Raw genomic sequence first — 19,879 nt, forward strand, 5'->3', positions numbered from 1 at the left:
CCACCTACACAGGCAGAAATGAACTTCAAAATAAAGCAGTAAAAACCAGAGTGCACATAGAAGGCTGTTAACGTTCATTTTTCCCACATGCTATCCCACAGTGAAACATCTACAGGGCGGGGGCTGTTGGTACATGTGGAAAGACGATGTTAATTCTGATCCAGTGATGGAATATGCCACCTGGGGGATGGTAGATGTATTGATAATGGTTTGAGCATCTTCTGCCAACAGGTAGCACAGTGGTGTAGCTACCACAGCACTGTCTGTGTCTACTCTTTAATAGGAAATGTTCACAGCCTGATGGCTCATTGTTGTGCAAAAGTGTGAAGCAAGCAGACAACTATGCCATGCAGTTGCACAAGTGCTTCCTACAGCCAACTGAGCTAGTTTGAAAGGAATCAAATTGTGGTCTTCCGAATGGCTGGATGGTCCTTTTGGAGAATTTCTACATAAGTTTGATGTGCTGCTTCAATTGTACAGTGATGCATGTATCAGTAGTCATGTGAACATTCTAACATCTGTAGTTGAGCTTCTGGACATCCACAGGACACAGATAATCATCAGGATCATCATATTGTAAGGGCAGAAGTGGCAGATCATTCTGTTACCACAGCACAGATAAGAGAGCTTGTGAGCACAGACATGTCAACATGAACTGTTGCGAACCAGTTATTACCAATGGGACTACGAGCCCTCTCATCTCCAGCCTGTCTTCCAATCATACCTTGATGTGCATGGCTTGATTGCTGCCATCGGAAGATCACTTGGAAGATGGAATGGCATGCTGTGGTCTTCAGCAATGAAAGCAGATTCTGCCTGCGCTCAGGTGATGGTCATTTGAGCATACGCCATAGACCTGGTGAGTGGCATCTCATAGAATGCATTTGTCCAAGATCAATCCATCCCACCCCATGCTTTATGGTCTTGGGTGCAATAAGCTACAATTCTCTTTCACCTTTGGTGTTTCTGAAGGAGAGGTTAACCAGTGCTCAGTACATGCACAATGTTGTTAGACCCATTGTTTTGTCATTATTAGTGCAGGAAGGTGATCTGTTGTTCCAATAGGATAATGCTCAGCCACACGCTGCCCGTGAAACTCAATGTGCTCTTCAAGAGGTTAAGCAACTTCCCTGGCCAGCACAATCTCTGGACTTGTCTCCAATCGACCACATGTGGGATATGATGGGATGAGAAGTGACTTGTGAGACTTGTCAACCAATGACTTTTACAGAACTACATGACTTAACATAACCCAAGACAGTATTCGCCACCTGCACAATCAACTGGATGCCAGAGTCAGCACCTGCATTGCCTCCTGTGGAAGCTACACCACAAACTAATATGGATGTTTCAGCATGAGTTGATACATAGTAGCACAGAACTGCTTATGCTCTTGATCTGTAAATTATTTCATGCACTCCCAATTGCTCTTTCACACCAGTAAATCTTGAGTGAAATGGAAATGTGTAAAAGGGTGTACTAAATTTTATTCCAGCAGTGGGTTTTGCATTTGAAGGAAAAATGAGGTGACTGAAATTTTGTGGAAAGATCTTGGCACGATGAAAAACACCATTATTTTATTGATTGCAACCCCAGGTTGCATATCATCTCCGTGGCACTCTCTCCATTTTGCATTAATACAAAATGAATTGCCCTTCTGTGAACTTTTTTAATGTCAGCCATCTGTTTTATCTGATGAGGATGTCACATCATTCCACAGCACTCTAGTACAGGAGGGTCAAACACAGTGTTTTTTGTAGAATTTATGAGTCTTCTAAGTGTACTTCAGTTGTTAACCATGTTGGTGCAGGAATGGAATGCCCTACAAGAAAAACTCCTTACCAACCTTATTGGCAGCATAGGATTATGCTGCAGAGCATGCTTTGCCGTCCGAGGTGAGGACCATGTTCTGTCTTTTTTAATGTCCAGGGGACCATCATAAATCATGGTGACTTCAGTGTAATAATTGTTTTTGAATAAATGTGTCATTTCCTTTCATCTCATTGTGTGTTTCTTTTTGTTATCTTCTGCACTATACTGCAATAGTTCTTTTATGTGTATGGTCAAAGTGTATGGTCCTTGTATGTGTCATTGCTGTCTCTCATTGTAGAGGTTTGTTTGTTGCTGAGAGGTCTGGTGTTTTATCACAACTATTTATAATTCGTGGGGGCTCCTGAACTAATTGCTCAAAATAATTTTTGGAGGACATACCTATTACAATTTGGATAGTGTTTTACGTCTTTATTAAACATATATCTTCTTTCAACATATTGAGGGTAGATTGAAGTCAATATAACTGTATGTATCAGGCACTTGCTCGAAATGAGACTCATATTTTCTTGAACCTTTCAGCACCTACATCATCTCGGTCAGTCAGTAAATAAAAGGAACCAGCTATTAATTTATTCCAGTTGTTGAGTAGAGTTTCTACCCATACTAACTCCTAGCAACTTGTTGAGTAGAGTTTCTACCCATACTAACTCCTAGCAACTATTTACTTTAGTTTCACTACAAGATAAACTACTTCTAATAGCAACAAGAATGCCACCACCAACTGAATTTAACTGTCATTTTCTGAGCGCTGTTAAGTGTGTGGAAAAAGCTTTGGCTGAACTTATCTGTGGCTTTAGCAAGCTTTCAGTGCCTGTAACAATTTCTGCTGTAGTGCTTTAAAGGAGCGCTAGGAGCTCTGGTTCTTACCTAATACATCTATGAAAATTTACAACTGTAGTACAGCTGTTTCCTAGGTCAACCCTCATCCTGTGTTTGTGTCTTTTTACATACTTACACAATCCTCTAACCTAAAAAACCAGCCGACACATTCCACGTAGCACCCAAAAACCATTTAGTCATCTCCTATGTGTAATGGACATCTGCTGTATTAAGCACATTCCAACACCCCTTCACCCTATGGCACATTTCAAGAAAGCACAGCACCAATTTTCTAGGACGAAGCATTGACTTGCAATAATACCAGCTCGGTAGGGTCAAAATGCACCACTAAACATCTGTCACTAACCAAAGCGTTTTTGAGTTTCTGAAGTGCCTCTTGACAGTCTTTAGTCACACAAAAGGCACATTTCCGCAACGCAAATGATGTGATGGAACTGTGATCTGAGCGACATTCTGTAGGAACCGAATGTAGTACCTCATCTTGTCTAGTACTGACTGCAGTTCACACACATTGCAAGGAACAGGCAGGTCACGGATTGCAAGCAAATGAGATGGGAGGGGGTGCACCCCCCGACTGTTTATCACATGAACTAAGTACTGTAGTTCAGTTTGAAAAAAGTCACACTTTTCAAGACAACACTTGAGTGCTGCTTCTGGCAACACTTGAAAAAGGGCACGCAAATTGGCAATGTGTTCTTCTGGTATATGACCTGAGATGACAGTATCATCAAGGTAGATTGAACAAAATGGCACTTTTGCAGTGAGCTGTTCCAAGTAACATTAAAAATGGTGGGTGCGGAAGCACTGCAGAAGGGTAAGCACAAATACTTGAACAGTCCGAAGTGCATATTTACAACAAACACTTTCTGTGATTTTTCATCCGATGGAATTAGCAAGTAGGCATCACGCAAATCTATCTTAGAAAAGTAACGTCTTGCTCCAAGCCTTTTCGGGGGTTACTGAGATCGAGGGTAATGGGTAAGTGTCAACTACTGTCTGTGGGTTGTCTGTAGACTTGAAGCCAACACCAATCAAATGCAACCAGAAGACTTGGGCCACAAAACGAGAGGAGTTGGCCCATTGACTGCTTGAATGGGAGCAATCGTATCTTATTTTGCAATTGTTTCAGTTCACTGGCTACTCCGTCTCTTAAAGCAGTTGGAACACGGCAGGCCCAGAAAAACTTAGGCTGTGCATTGTCTTTCAGTGTAACAAGCAATGAGAAGTTATTAGCGTTTCCCATTCCTTCTGAAAATAGTTCAGGAAATTCTCTAAGCAAGCTAGTGGCACTATCTTTTGGTGCAAAATCTGATATGGAAAGTACATTGTTTTGGATGCTAAGGTCAAACAAGTCAAAGACATCCAAGCTGAAAATGTTCTCACTGACTCTTGATTTCAGCACAGCAAAATTCACTGAGATTTGTAAGTGGCAGGCAAACTACAGTGTCCAAGTACTGGAATTTCCTGTACATTGAGAGCAGTGAAGTGCTTGCTAGATTTAGAAATGCTTGGTGAGCCTAACTGTCCATACGTGGCACAATTAAGCAAAGTTACTGAGGCACCTGTATCTAACTGACAGTTCACACGCCGGCCAGCAATGTGTAATGAGACAGATAGTTTGTTAGAACATTTTGCACAGCACTAGGGTGAGAAGGAGTCACAACCTTAATCTTACTTTTGTCAGAACCTGTTATAGGTTTGGAAAACACAGTGTTCACTGTGTGTGCAAGAGCCTGTTTCTTTCTGAGAGCAGGCAAAATGGGCATTTTTGTGCCGTTGCAAACAAATTGTTTGGATGTGGCCTTTTTTTCCACACATGTAGCACATTGTGTTACATGATGGGCAATCCTGTCTTTTATGGGGAGCTAAACATCTAGGCAAGACTTCACTAAGTTTGCAGGCCTGTTTATGTCTATGTGGCTGTCTGTGCGGCTGTGTACGCACCCGTCGTCGTGGATGCTTGGGGTGGTCGCGAGCGAGGGGTGACTCGACCTGACAAATCAGCCTGGTCACACTTATTGGCCACTGTGGCACCCGAATCGTATTACTCTAAGATTTGCAATACTTGGGGAAGTGATGGGTCAGAGTACTTTAGAATCTGTCTCATATTCTACTATTGAAGACAATGAATGTTATTGCATCTCTAATCATTAACTCAGTGTAAAAGTTGCCACAACTGCTCACAAATTAACACTTCCCAGGCATGCCCATTAATTCTGTGTAACACTGACAGTATGTCGGTTCCGGCTTTTTCTGCAAGCAAATGAAGTGATATCCGGCTGCAGCTGCTTGAACTTGCTGGTCATAGTACTTGGTTAATGCAGCAATACCTCATCATAGCTGAATTCGTCACAAGATGCAGTTGAGAATAGTTTTTTTTATTAACCTGAATTTTGTATTAACCTGACCCCACAATCGAAAGAAAGTATTTTAGTTTTACAGTACTTTGTACTCAATGAACTTCATAGTATTCGAGCCATTCCTCTCCCGTGTCATTAAATTGCCAGAACGTTAGTATGCTGGTTGGCAGCACTTGTCGGGCTTGTCGGTTTGTCTGTTGGGCGACTGATGCTGCTTGTGCAGCCAGTAGCTGATGTACCGTCATTAGTAAGGCAGTAATTTGTTGGTTCTGAAACTGAAAAGCTTGTGTTAGATCCATCACATTGGCCATCGTTGGCTGAGGTGCAGGGCTGGGGGTTGGAGGGGGTGGGGTAGCCATGGTTTAAACAAATACATTATAGCAAAAAGCAAGCAAAGCCTCTGAAAAGAGAAACTTGATTAGTTCTGTGGCTCCGCTCCTGGAATACGTGCAAGAACACAACCAGAAATTAACAATGAGAAATGAGCACCTGTGCCGGCTAAAACACAAGAGAAGCAAGCAAAACTGACACTGAAACCCATCTTCATCGCCAGTTTTTTGTGTCGTCTTGTTGTCACTGTAGAGCTGTAACATGGGAAGCAAGGAGAGGATGTTTTTTAGTGGCTGGTTATCTCTTTCTATAACACAAACTGCAAGCGTATATTAACTTGGTTCTTTATTCATAAGAATAAGGATGTTACTTAACTGAAACATCCATGTGCTGTGGTACAAGCTCTACCTTAGTGGTCCACATTAGTCTCACTACTGGTGACATACAAGTCCACGAGGTACACTATGCTGGTCGCTAGGTACTGACTAAGTCTGAGTTAGGGGCTGATTTAACAACGACTGCAACTCCCACTGGGTTGTGACTAATGACTCGACTCATTGACTCACTCGATGACAGACTGGGACTCCGGTCCCTGGTGGTAGTCTAAATGCCACTGGTGAAAAGGGCATTGGCAACACATTCTTTGCGAGTCTGTGTGGATAGGCTTGCTTGCTCTGGTGTCTATTATTGATTTTCTCACAACCTCTTTGCCGCCTGGAGTGCTGACGTGAGCTTGCAACAGCACAAGGTCCACAGTTAGTTCTGTCAATGACACTGCAAATGATTAGCTCTACCTTCATACTGCCAGCAAGACTGGCTGTCTAATTCGCTTCAGGTGGCTGCTGCAAACCAGAGAAAACTTCTGATCCAAAATGGCATGTATCATTAGTTCCAGAATGAGCCATTACCTCAAGTTGACTGCACATAGTGCACTTAATGGCATCTTGAAGGACTCATTCTGCATCTGGGATAACCCTCCCCCTCCATTATGCACACTGGACTTCTTCCCTTCCTTGGTAGCCGTATGTGAAAGGAGCTCCATCACATGCCTAACATCAGAGCTCCCAGCTACCAATAATCTCACCCTGTGTGAAAGCCCAGGCCCTGCACAGTTTCCTCTGAAACAGGACAAGTGCATGCATTTGGCTCAGGATATTTCTCAGCCACAGACAGTGTCTGAAACCTGGTTCTCAGATAAACTGGATAGTCCATTCAATCACTCCCACAGAATGTCTTTAGTTGTCTGCTACACCTTGAAGCAAGCCCCCACTCGGCCATGGATGAGGGGTCATCTTCAATGCAGGCAGTAACCTGGCTGACCGCAGTAGTGGACTGACCCGGAAACTTGTGGGACGTGCTAGATGTCTCTTGGATCCCCACACATGGCACTCCATAGTAATTGCCATTGACAACAGCCTGAAGCTGTATGATGGAAACCAGCACCACCTGCAGCTGTGAGTGAACGATGATCAACTAAGCTCACAGTATTCACAGTCCTTACCCATACTAAAAATAGTGGAAATCTATGGTGTAAAAATGTGTGAGAAATTTAATAATTATACAACAAAAGCACTCCAAAAGTATTTCCTTGTCAAAGTTGTTTAAGGCAGAGAGGATTTCCTCATTTGTGGCCCATATCATAGTTAGAATGATTCCAGATCCATATCTGCTCTGCTTTTATCCTTTCCTTAAGTCTCATGAGTCTGCAGTGCCACCAGGCAGCATTCAATCTTGTAATGGGTAGTAATTATAAAATTTTGGCTCGTCATTGTGTACACATGTCACCACATACTACAAGTGGTAATTCTAACAAAGGCAGCCAGTAACTACAGCAAAAATATTTGTTTGCTTCTGTTTTCGCATGACAGAGCCACCCCACAGAAAAACTATGGCACCAGATGTTGATATTCAGCACATTTAGTTGTTTGAGAGCTAATCTCGCCACAGAACTTTCATTTAATAAGAGTCACTGTCATTTCTCTTTTATCCTTTCCCAGGGTGTATTTTGATTTGTAGAAATTGATTCGGTTGTTTTGATTTCAATTCCATAATTTAAAAAATATCTTAATAGAAAAATGTATAGCATTTAACTCAGGACTCTGATTCCAGGGTTGTATATCCAGCATAAAGTGGGACCCTACTGGCAACTTTCTTGCTAGCTGTGGTACTGATCAAGTTTGTAGACTGTGGAGAATTATTGATGGGTGTTGGAGCTGCATTTACATATTAAATCCAGCCTATGAACCAGTTGCACTTGTGTGGTCTCCATACATAGGTGAGTGATTCCTATTGCATATAGTATGCAGGAAGTATAAATAAAAATTAAAGAAATTACTTCTTAAACACAGTTTTTCAAATCTAATTAATGTATGTTTAGAATATGTCTTTAGGTAACTTTGCACAGAATCGTCACTGTTATTCCAGTTTTCTCAGACTTTAACAACTATTAAAGTTCCATTGTGCCAAATACAGTGTGTTGTTTACATTATGAAAAGGGTAATTGCTACTTACCATATAATGGAGATGCTGAATCACAAATAGGCACAACAAAAACACTGTCAAACAAAGCTTTTGGCCAAACAGGATTCATCAGAATTACACACACACCCACACGCAGTGTGTTCTGATAAAGGTCTGTTTATCAGAAAGCTTGTTTGGAAATCTTTTTGTTGTGCCTATATTTGTGATTCAGCATCTCTGGTATATGCTGAGTAGCAACTATCCTTTTCATAATATTGACATTCAGTGTGTTAGTAGATAATGCAAATCTCTTGCCCAGTGCAAAGTCCCAGGGGACTGGAAGAAGGTGCAGGTGACTCATACATATAAAAAGATGAAGGAACAGACCTGCAAAATTACAGACCAATATCCTCAACATTGGTTTGCTGTGGAATTCTTGCACATATTCTAACTTTGAATGCAATTAATTTCAAGCTTCTCCTTGCAAATCAGTACAGATTTTGAAAGAATCACTATTGTGAAACCCAGTTTGCCCATTTGCCATCTTCCAAACAAAGGAGTAAGGGCAATAGGCAGATTACATATTCCTAGATTTCGGGAAAGTGTTTTGCATGGTGCCTACTGCAGATTGTTAATGAAAGTCCAAGCATACGGATTAGTTTTGCAGATATATGATTACTTCTTAAGTAATAGAACCCAGTACATTGTCTTCAATGGTGGGTGTTCATCAGAGACAAGGGCATTGCCAGGAGTGCTCCAGGAAGGTGTGGTAGGACCACTCTTATTCCCTATATAAATAAATGATTTGGTGAACAGGGTGAGCTGCAATCTGTGGCTGTTTGCGGATGGCACTGTGGTGTTTCAGATATGTTGTCATTGAGTGATTGTAGGAGAATACAATATGACTTAAACAAAATAGCTAATTGGTGTGATGAATAGCAGCTTGCTCTAAATCCAGAAAAATGTAAGTTATTGCCGAAGAGTTAAAAAACAATCCTATAATGTTTGAATATAGCATTAGTAATGTGCTGCTTGATGTAGTCATATCTATTACATACTTAGGTGTAACATTGCAGAGCAATATGAAATAGAAGGAGAACATGAGATTGTTAGTGGAAAGGGCAAATTCTCAACTTATTTTATTGGGAGAATTTTAGAAAACTGCAGCTTGTCTGGGAAGAACACTGTGTATAGAACACTAGTGTGACCCATTCTTGATTACTGCTTGAGTGTTTGCAACTCCCATGAGGTAGGGTTAAAGGAGGACATCACAGGAAATCAGAGGTGTGCTGCTAGTTTTGTTACAAGTAAGTTTGATCAACACAAGTATTAGAGAGATGCTTCATGAAGTACAACAGGAATACCTGGAGGGAAGACAACCCTGTTTTCATGTAAAACTTTTGAGAAAATTTAGAGAACCGGCATCTGAAGCTGACGGCAGAACACTTCGACTGCCACAAATGTACATTTTGCATAAGGACCACAGAGATAAGATAAAAGAAATTTAGAACTCATATGGAGGCAGACTGACAGTTGTTTTTCCGTTGCTCCATTTACAAGTGGAACAGGAAAGGAAATGGCTAGTAGTGGTACGAGGTGCCCTCCGCCATGTAGCATTTGTTGGCTTTCGGAGTATATATGTAGATGTAGATTGTTCAAAATAGACATGTATGCAGTCAATAAATTCACAGTGACAGACTATGTGAGGTGGTGCCATGTGTAAACCTCGGGGCCTACGTTAAGGAGGACTAGAGTTCAAATTCCCATTGAGCCATTCAGATTTACATTTTCTGTGGTTCTCCTAAATGAATTAAGGCAAATGCTGCAATTACATTAGACAAAGATTTTACTTTTATGGAAATTGGCATTCAGTAGTAGGAAAAGGAAGAGAAGGAAATATAGTAGGAGATCTAGACTTGGGAGAAAGGACTAGAAGGGAACACTGTGTGTTAAAATTTTGCATGGAGCACTATTTAATTGTATATTGTTGTATTTGTAGAAGAGGCATGAAGATATGAGAAGGTTTCAGTATTCTGTCAGGTTTTATTTAGATTACATAATAGAAGTAAGATAGAGATGTAGAAACCAGATTTTTAACTTTCAGAAGCTTTTTAGGGGAGGATGATAACACTTATCATAATTGGCTGTGAACTGTGGATTAAAATTGAAGAAGTTGCAGAACGATAGGAAGTTAAGGAAATGTGATCTTGATATATTGAGGAAAAAAAAACAGAAGTCATTGAAAGTTTCAGAGAGAGCATTAGGTAATGCTCAGCTGGAACAGTAGAAAGGAATTCTGTAGTAGACAACTGGATAACTTCAATAGATAAAACCATGAAGGCAGCAGAGCACCACATACACAAAGAGATTAGATTCAGTAGAAATCCTTGGGTAATACACGAGATACTGAAATTAATTGATAAAATGAGGAAATATAAAAATTCAGCAGTCAAAAAGGAAAGAGATTGACGTAAACTGCAAAATGGCGAAGCAGGAATGGTTAGAGGATAAATGGAAATATCAAGAAGTATGCAGGACTAGGGAAAGATAGATACCTCCCTTCAAGAAAAAGAAACACCTATGTGCAAGTTAAGAACTTGGGAAGCAAGCCAGTACTAAGCAAAGGAGGGAAGGCTGAAACAGGGAAGGAATTTATAGAGGAGCTGTACAAGGGAATCACACTTGTAGAAATATTATGGGAAGGGAACAGGAAGTACAGGAAGGTGAGATGGGAGATATGGTACTGTCATAGAATTTTAGAGAATACTGAAAATTCCTTCAGGCTTATTGAGATTCTTGGGTGAACCATTCATGACAAGATTATCCCACCTGGTGTAAGAGGTATATGAGATAGGTCAAATGCTCTTATACTTCAAGAAGGCTGTAATAAGAAGTCAGGTGCTCACATGTGTGAATGTTATTGAACCAAGACTTTAATTCATAGCTTCCAAAACACTGATGTGAATTATTTATAGAAGGATAGATCAGTTTGATTTCCATGGAAATGTAGAAATATATGGAGCAACATGTACCCTAAGAGTATTCTTAGAAGATAAGTTGCAGTAAGGCATACATACATTTGTAGCACTAGTTGACTTAGAGAAAGCTTTATACAATATTGTGTCTGCATCCATAGCTGATTGTTCAGCATGGCTGACTGCCATTCAGAGGACATGAGTTCAGTTTCCAGTACTACCATGGCCTGCCTGCCTGAGAACAGAACAGTGGAACTTTGACAATGTTGACTGCAATACACTCTTTGAAATTTTTAAAGTGGCAGGAATAAAATATGGGGAGCAAAAGGTTATCCACAGTGTCCATAGAAAGGAGATTCCATTTATAATAATCAGTTGACATGAAAGGGAAGTAGCAGTTAAGAAGGCAATGAGACAGTCATCTTGCCTATCCCCAATGTTATTCAATCTCTCCTGTGAGTAAAGGAATTATGGAGAAGAAATTAAAACTTTGAGGTTTGCCAAAGAGATTGTAATACTTTCAGAGATAGCAAAGGACTTAGAAGAGCAGTTTAATGGGATTGATGGTACTTGAAAACATCTCACAAGGTGAACATATTGAAAGTAAAGCAAGGGTAATGGAATGTAGTTGAGTGAAATAAGGCAATACAGAGAGAATTAGATTAAGAAATGAGACTGTAAAAATATTAGATGAGTTTTGTTATTTAGACAGCAAAATAATGAACTATGGCCAATGTAGAAAGGATGCATGCATCCTGGCAGTAGAAAGAAAAGCATTTTTGAAGAAGAAAGAAAGAAATTGTGAAATATGGATGATAAACTGTTCAGACAGGAAGGGAAAAAAGGCTTTTGAAATGTTTTACTATTTGAGTATGCTGAAGATTAGGTTAGTGAATCTGATAACTAATGTTGATGTAGAGAAAGAAATGGGGAAGAGAAGGTTATGGCACAGCTTGACTAAATGAAGGGATATTGGTTAATAGGACATATTCTGAAGCCACAAAGGGTCAATTTGGTATAAAGGAGTGGGAGGTAGAAATTGCAAGAGGAGACCAAGGCTTGACTACAGTAAGCAGGTTCAAGTGGATTTTGTTTGCGGTAGTCATGCAGAAAGAGAGAAGCTTGCACAGGCTAGATTATATGGAAAGCTGCATCGAACCAGTCTTTGGACTGAAGACATCATCATCATCATCAACAACAACAACAACAACAACAACATTATCTTTGGTGAATTCATGTCCTGCCTCTGGACAACTGAATATTAAACACTAATCATCATTCATTCATTTGCTTCATGATAACATTTCATCCATGTTTGTTATAGCCCTGTGTCATTTTCGTAACTCCTAACTGTAAAGACTGTGTACTCAAAACAAATACTTGTTATGTTGTTATACTGTTCCATTGCTGACCTTGGACTTTCATTAAGAAAGGAATCAGCTTAAAATCACTGCCATGCCATTCTGATTTAATTTCCCCTAAATCAATGCAGGAGGAAAGGCCACTGGACCTCATGGGATACTAGTTCGATTTTACACAGAGTACGCGAAGGAACTTGCCCCCTTCTTGCAGCAGTGTACCGTAGGTCTCTAGACAAGTTTAGCGTTCCAAAGGATTGGAAAAGGGCACAGGTCATCTCCATTATCAAGAAGGGATGTCGAACAGATGTGCATAACTATAGACGTATATCTCTAACGTTGATCAGTTGTAGAATTTTGGAACACATATTATGTTTGAGTATAATTACTTTTCTGGAGACTAGAAATCTACTCTGTAGGAATCAGCATGGGTTTCGAAAAAGACGATCGTGTGAAACCCAGCTCGTGCTATTCGGCCACGAGACTCAGAAGGCCATAGACACGGATTCCCAGGTAGATGCAGTGTTTCTTGACTTCCTCAAGGCGTTCGATACAGCTCCCCACAGTCAGTTAATGAACAAAGTAAGAGCAAATGGACTATCAGACCAATTGTGTGATTGGATTAAAGAGTTCCTAGATAACAGAACGGAGCATGTCATTCTCAATGGAGAGAAGTCTTCCGAAGTAAGAGTTATTTCAGGTGTGCTGCAGGGGAGTGTCGTAGGACCGTTGCTGTTCACAATATACATAGAAGACCTTGTGGATGACATCGGAAGTTCACTGAGGCTTTTTGCAGATGATGCTGTGGTATATCGAGAGGTTGTAACAATGGAAAATTGTACTGAAATGCAGGAGGATCTGCACCGAATTGACACATGCTGCAGAGAATGGCAATTGAATCTCAATGTAGACAAGTGTAATGTGCTGCGAATACATAGAAAGAAAGATCCCTTATCATTTAGCTACAATATAGCAGGTCAGCAACTGGAAGCAGTTAATTCCATAAATTATCTGGGAATACGCATTAGGAGTGATTTAAAATGGAATGATAATATAAAGTTGATCGTCGGTAAAGCAGATGCCAGACTGAGATTCATTGGAAGAATTCTAAGGAAATGCAATCCAAAAACAAAGGAAGTAGGTTACAGTACGCTTGTTCGCCCACTGCTTGAATACTGCTCAGCAGTGTGGAATCCGTACCAGATAGGGTTGATAGAGGAGATAGAGAAGATCCAACAGAGAGCAGCGTGCTTCGTTACAGGATCATTTAGTAATCACGAAAGCGTTACGGAATTGATAGATAAACTACAGTGGAAGACTCTGCAGGAGAGACGCTCAGTAGCTCAGTACGGGCTTTTGTTGAAGGTTCAAGAACATACCTTCACCAAGGAGTCAAGCAGTATATTGCTCCCTCCCATGTATATCTCGCGAAGAGACCATGAGGATAAAATCAGAGAGATTAGAGCCCACACAGAGGCATACCGACAATCCTTCTTTCCATGAACAATACGAGACTGGGATAGAAGAGAGAACCGATAGAGATACTCAAGGTATCCGCCACACAATATCAGGTGGCTTGCGGAATATGGATGTAGATGTAGATGTAAATGCCATAACATTGGCCCAAGCACAGCTACTTCCTTCACTTACCTTCTACAGATGCACTTCTGCTCCACCTTTAATAACTTTTGTTTCTTACTACCTTCCTTTCCTCTTCCAGCTTTTAATTTGGAAGTTGAAGGTTTTGAAGATTACTTTTGTTGTGTTTGAGATTTATGCTAGTTCTCATTTGCATACTGAGCTCTCTTTTCACACTTTTATCCTGAAAGTAATCTCCTGGTGCTTGACAATCCATGATAAATATGAACTTCAGTCAGATTTTTGGCACTCTGCACAGCTTCTGAACACCAATTATGAAACTCAGTGATTTTGAAACTCATCAGTGGATAATTTTTTCATTCTTTTTATTTATTTTGTCAGTGATTATATTTACCTGTCATCTTTTGCCTAATCACAACACTCATAATAAGCAGGCAAGAGCTAGTCATGAATTTCAGTAGCTATGTCCACTCTCATTCAAAGAATAGGAATCACAATAAATTTTATCACTTGTCAAAATTTGAAATCAACACAGAGCTGTTTGTATCCAAATTTCCGACAGACGAGCCTGCAACTGAGATCTGTCAGATTGTGGAATGTTTTACTGACAATAAGGGAAATGATAGTACTACTAATTGTGGAAAGGAACGTTTTCTCTGTTTTTATTTAGCTTGAGCATCTACATTCTAGATAATCCTCATGTGCCTACTACTGTAAATGATTTATTAATATAAGAATGGTAATTGGGCCTGGGTAATCAAATACTCATTTTAAACACTTGGTTTGTGTTTGGAAGTGAAGCAATGACATATTATGTAAGAATGTTACTTACGATGGATAAAGTTATTAGTTCAGTGGCTTCACTTCCAAACAAGTAATACTTATCAAAAAGATGAAATTGTGCATGTTTATGTGGATCAGTTTCTTCTCTCTCTGTATCCATTATCTATCTGTCTAATCCCCTCTCCCCACCTGGTCCCAAAGCTATTTTTCCTTTGTTATGTGCTCTTGTGTACATACATTTATGTATTTTAACTTCATTTCAAAATTTATGTCCATTTGCCAGCTAAGTATTATATAGAATGAGTGGAATGTTATATAATGTGAATTTTCACAGGTAAGGGGCCGCAGAAACTTTTACTTTGCATGGGCACAGCATATGGAAGTGTCAATGTATGGACAGTTCCTAGCATTCAGGAAGGTGAGCTAAGTAATACTGAAGAACCACAGTTGGTACACCAGCTACAAGGACACCTGTACCATCCTGTAACTGTCCTCAACATACACAAAGATGGCCTGCTGCTCGCTACTGGTAATTTATAGCAGATATTGAAACTAATAAAAGTATTATGATGGCCCTTGAGAGCTACCACTCGATTCTGTGTGTGTGTGTGTGTGTGTGTGTGTGTGTATGTGTGTGTGTGAGAGAGAGAGAGAGAGAGAGAGAGAGAGAGAGAGAGAGAGAGAGAGAGGTGAGTGTTGGGGGCCAAAGTGTGGGAGGGGGAGAGTGAGAGTGAGAGAGAGAGAAATTTGAACCATTAAAGATAGTTAGGTTAGTGTAGGTGATTGTCCTGGTATTGCTGGGTCAGTCTGGGTTTTCACATAAATGTCCCAATATCCCAAGAAAGCTAGGTTTTAGTCCGGAAACAAAATGTGTGCAATGATATTTCTCATTTAATTAAATGATTGTGAAAAACAAATTCTCTAGCAATAGAATGTTATATAATGCATATTTTCACAGTATATACTGAATTTGGTTTAACTCATCCTGTGCCTAAAGAAAAAGTATCATTATAACTGACAAGTAGTGCAGAGTAATGAAGTTAAGTATAAACACAAGTATCTCAGTTGTTTCTCTCTGAAATCTTGTCAGCCTAGGTTAGTGATCTTTAAGAGTGGAAACTATAATTTATTTAGACTTGACTGCTTGCCCTTCCTCTTTTTGTGTGTAGAGATCATAATAGTTGTTCTTACCAACAGCCATTTGTGCAGTGAGCACATATGAAAGCTGAGAGCAAACGTGTTGAGTTTGAAACACAAAACAGCAATATCACAGAGGACAGCATAGATTTTTAATATGTATGTAGCCAAATTGGAAGTAAAATTTATTGTATTAACTTAAAGTAAAAAAGTTCAGGGAATTCTCAGAAAAAATGTTCAAATATATTAAAAACAAAGATTCCAAGACTTCCCAAGTGGGAAAGTGCCGGTAGATAGGCACAATGAATAAAACACACAAACACACACACAGAATTTCGAGCTTTCGCAACCGGCGGCTGCTTCGTCAGGAAAGAGGGAAGGAAAAGGAAAGATGAAAGGATGTGGATTTTAAGGGAGAGAGTAAGGAGTCATTCCAATCCCGGGAGTGGAAAGACTTACCTTAGGGGGAAAAAAGGATAGGTATATACTCGTGCACACACATACATATCCATCCGCACATATACAGACATGATGAGTTGATGTTAATGAAGAATGCCTTTAAGGTGACAAAGACACCATTATCGGCCCTCTCTGGGCTTGTACAATATCATGTAATATTGCTACAAGATGCTGGATGTTGCTTCCATGATATATTTTTTCCACATGGAATGTTTCCCTCTATTATATAAAAATTATGAGTATTTTATAACAAGTACCCATAAGTTTCATTGATGTGTATAATAAATCTCCCATTATTACTGTACTTCTTAATGACTTGGAATTATGCAGAAAATCTTTGAGATTATATTCCTTTCTCATTTATGATATCCAATTTTCTGCTGTTTTTTCATTTGTCCATATCTTAAATTATTTACAATCTCTTCTGGAACCCAATTATCTACCCATAAAGTTCTGTAGTTCAAAACTGGAAGTATTGTGATCAACATTGGGTATCCACCATCCACACTGTGGAAGGAAGATTGGGTTTAATGTCTCATCAAGATTGAGGTTATTAGAGATGGAGCATAAACTCAGATGTGTCAAGGATTGGGAGGGAAATCAGCCATGTCCTTTCAAAGGAACCATCCTGGCATTTGACAGAAGTGATTTAGGGAAATCACGGAAAACCTGAATCTGGATAGTTGAATGCACGTTTGAACCATCATCCTGGCAAATGCTAGCTCAGTATTCTAACCACTGTGCCACTTCGATCAGTCATATTGTGGAAGTAACATATTGTTCAATGAATGATATGTATATCAGAACTGTCTGTTGTTGGTTGTCATTGCTTTATGGCTCTGACACTGTATAATTCTAACATTTTATTATTCTTGCAGACCTTGCTACATATATACACTGCTCTATAGTTCTTTTTAGTGAGAGAGAATTTCTTCATGTTAATCATAGTGCCCTCTTTTTACTCTCAGTATCAAATCTAAGAATTTATGAAGAGGTACAAGAAATATAGTTCATACTGATTTTAATTACAATTATGTATTGCTCAGGGTGCTCTTACCAATGTATTTATTTATTTATTTTTCCTCATAGGCAACTCAAAAGGATCGAGAGGTGTAGTGAACATTTGGTCACTGCAGGATGGCAGTGTTTTACAGACATTTTCTGGTGCTGGAGGAGTTAGTAGCCTTTGCTGGCTAGGAGATGCAGGTCTGGCTGTTTGCTATGGCAGGAGTAAGGTGCAGTAACCCTACGAAACTGATTTGCTAAGTATTTTATATACATGTATATGAAAAAAATTTACCATGTAGCTGAGATACTGAGTCACACTCCATCCTGGATTTTCTATTGTATGAAGAACGTTTTCTACAAGCATTTATTGCAATTAAGTTACTGTGTAAATAGCTGTATTATTTCTTTACCATGGTGTTAGCAGTTAAAAGAATTATTTGGCGTTGACATTTCAATTAATTGTAACTTCAAAGAAAAGAAAATTTACTCCTCAAAAATATGTAATTTTGTGTACTCACAATAAGGCAATAGGCCATCAACCCTCAAGTTCTCCAACCATAAATAAAGTGCACCAGCCACAAATAACATTGTTTTTTACTGTTCCATTGTTATTTTACAACTGTGAGCCCACATATAATCCTTCATTATTGCTCCAGCTAACACAGTGATAAGTTGTGTTGTTACACACCCAAGTGAGCAGGAGTAAAATAAAACAAACAGTGAGTCTGGTGAGAAACATTTACAATTTGTGCAAGAAAATGGCCCAGATTCCAAGGTAGCAGCACAACCTCCTAATGAGGCAGTTGCCACAAGATAATTAGTAACTGAAAAAGTGTTTTCCAGGGATCTGATGCCACTGCACTGATTAATGCTCTGAGTGGGTCATCACTGTGCACTGACACTTGAACACAGCAACAGAGTGATGCAATGAAAGTTTAAATTAATTAAACAGTAATATAGTTCTTACAATGTAAGTTTACTTTATCATTGTTTAATTAAACTGTGGTAAAACTGTGATCTTAGTCACTCATGTTTACCTTGGTATCATAAAGACAACTATCCTTTACATTTGTATAAAGTACACTACACGCCAGCTTGTATTATGAAAATCATCATGCCCACTCAAGAGGTAATACATCTTTCGCAATAGTTTGATGTTTACCACAGTTTTACCAGGCAAAAGAAATGCTGTACATATGTATCATAGAGATGATTAGTTCAGGAAAGATGTAGAAATATTTGGGACAGTGGGCACTTTTTCCCTGTGATTGGTAACACACTGACAAATCTCTTTAAAGTCATTGTTTACTCATCAACAGTATGTGTGACAAGATTTCAGACTAGTTTTGGTCAATTAGTGTGGGTTCTCCAAACTTATTACCTCAGCTCAAATCATCTTGATTAAGCTGTCCTCCACTCGTACTACAGTATTAATCACTCAACTATTTTTTAAACTTTGAGTGTAATACTATGTTATTATTTTAGCACCACTGATTGTAATTAGTACTTACTTTTAATCAAATAATAACACAGGGGTATCTTGAAAGATACTCCCTGAAGCCTGCAATCAAACCAAATCAGTGAAGAAACAATACTGCGTAAGGAAAAACACAAATTTTATGGTAGAGACAAAAAACTGTCTAGAATACCTGGTACATTTCATAGGGATGCTAAATTATCATTGTGGCACTACAGAACAAAGCAAACATTGAAATAAAGAAAATATTCTTTCAAAAGCTTTATTACTGTATACATACAGAACTGTTTTGATTTTTTGGGGTTTGTTGCTTATGTGATGTCTGTATGTCACAAACTCCTATTTGACTTGGCTCTTTTACATTGTTTTTGGTGCTGAAAAAGTTAATAACAACATTGTTTTGGAAATGTTAATTATTTTTTATTCAAAGACTTCACGGAAACTTCATACATACACACACACACACACACACACACACACACACACACACACACAGTTCTGATCCTGTCTGTACAAAAATTGCCAAACATTGTTCAAGCAGCAACAAAGAAGTATATTACATTGTCACTCCTGAAACACATTCATTCGTAAGGAATGTTGTCTTAATAGCAATGACAATCGTTAGCAAGAATGGCTTTAAGTTTTTGTAAATGATCCTATTTGTATTTCTTTATTTTCAGTCTTTTCTTTTATAGTTTTGGGAATGAAACTTTTCCAAGAATTTTTCTTGGACATCTCGATGTTTCTTGCCTTGAAATGCACGTGTTTAAATAATACCATTTGAATTGTACTATATTTCCCTGAGGTCTGTAACTGTAGGCACATTTTTTTACAGCTCTTCCAGGCCTAATTGAGTGATACATCCACAAATTTTCTTTGCATGGTTGGTGGAAAATGAGTAATCTAGGTAAAGGACTTTGTAAGGTCATGGCTTTTTTCTTGCATCTTCAGATATCAGTGCTTATTGGCTAGAAACATAACTCCATGTCATTTAAGCTTGCACTTGGTGGAACTGTGAACTGAGTTACATTCCAGAGGAGTATTACCTTTCTCCAAAAACTTGTGCATAATCAGTACTCCTGTATAAAATGCTCATATTATTGAGATAATATCACAGTTGTGTTTTGATATGTGTAGATATAATGAATTGAACAGGATTTTCCTTAATTGTTTTGCACAGGGTGTCAATGATATGTGGGGTAAAACTTGATGCAACCAATCCCTCTTGCATTTCATAGAACCAGTAACACAGTGCATTAC

At 39.1% G+C, this 19,879-nt stretch overlaps 1 protein-coding gene across 1 annotated transcript in view; it reads left to right on the forward strand.

The window, feature by feature from the left end:
• The window catches only part of LOC126282514 (probable E3 ubiquitin-protein ligase HERC1), a 715,173-nt gene that overhangs the window by 562,469 nt on the left and 132,825 nt on the right, over positions 1 to 19,879 (forward strand). The window contains 3 exon segments of the mRNA XM_049982172.1: positions 7,473 to 7,638; positions 14,873 to 15,067; positions 17,224 to 17,369. Of these exon segments, the coding sequence (XP_049838129.1) occupies positions 7,473 to 7,638; positions 14,873 to 15,067; positions 17,224 to 17,369 (507 nt within the window).

The sequence above is a fragment of the Schistocerca gregaria genome, chromosome 7, assembly GCF_023897955.1.
Source record: "Schistocerca gregaria isolate iqSchGreg1 chromosome 7, iqSchGreg1.2, whole genome shotgun sequence".
NCBI classification, from domain to species: domain Eukaryota; kingdom Metazoa; phylum Arthropoda; class Insecta; order Orthoptera; family Acrididae; genus Schistocerca; species Schistocerca gregaria.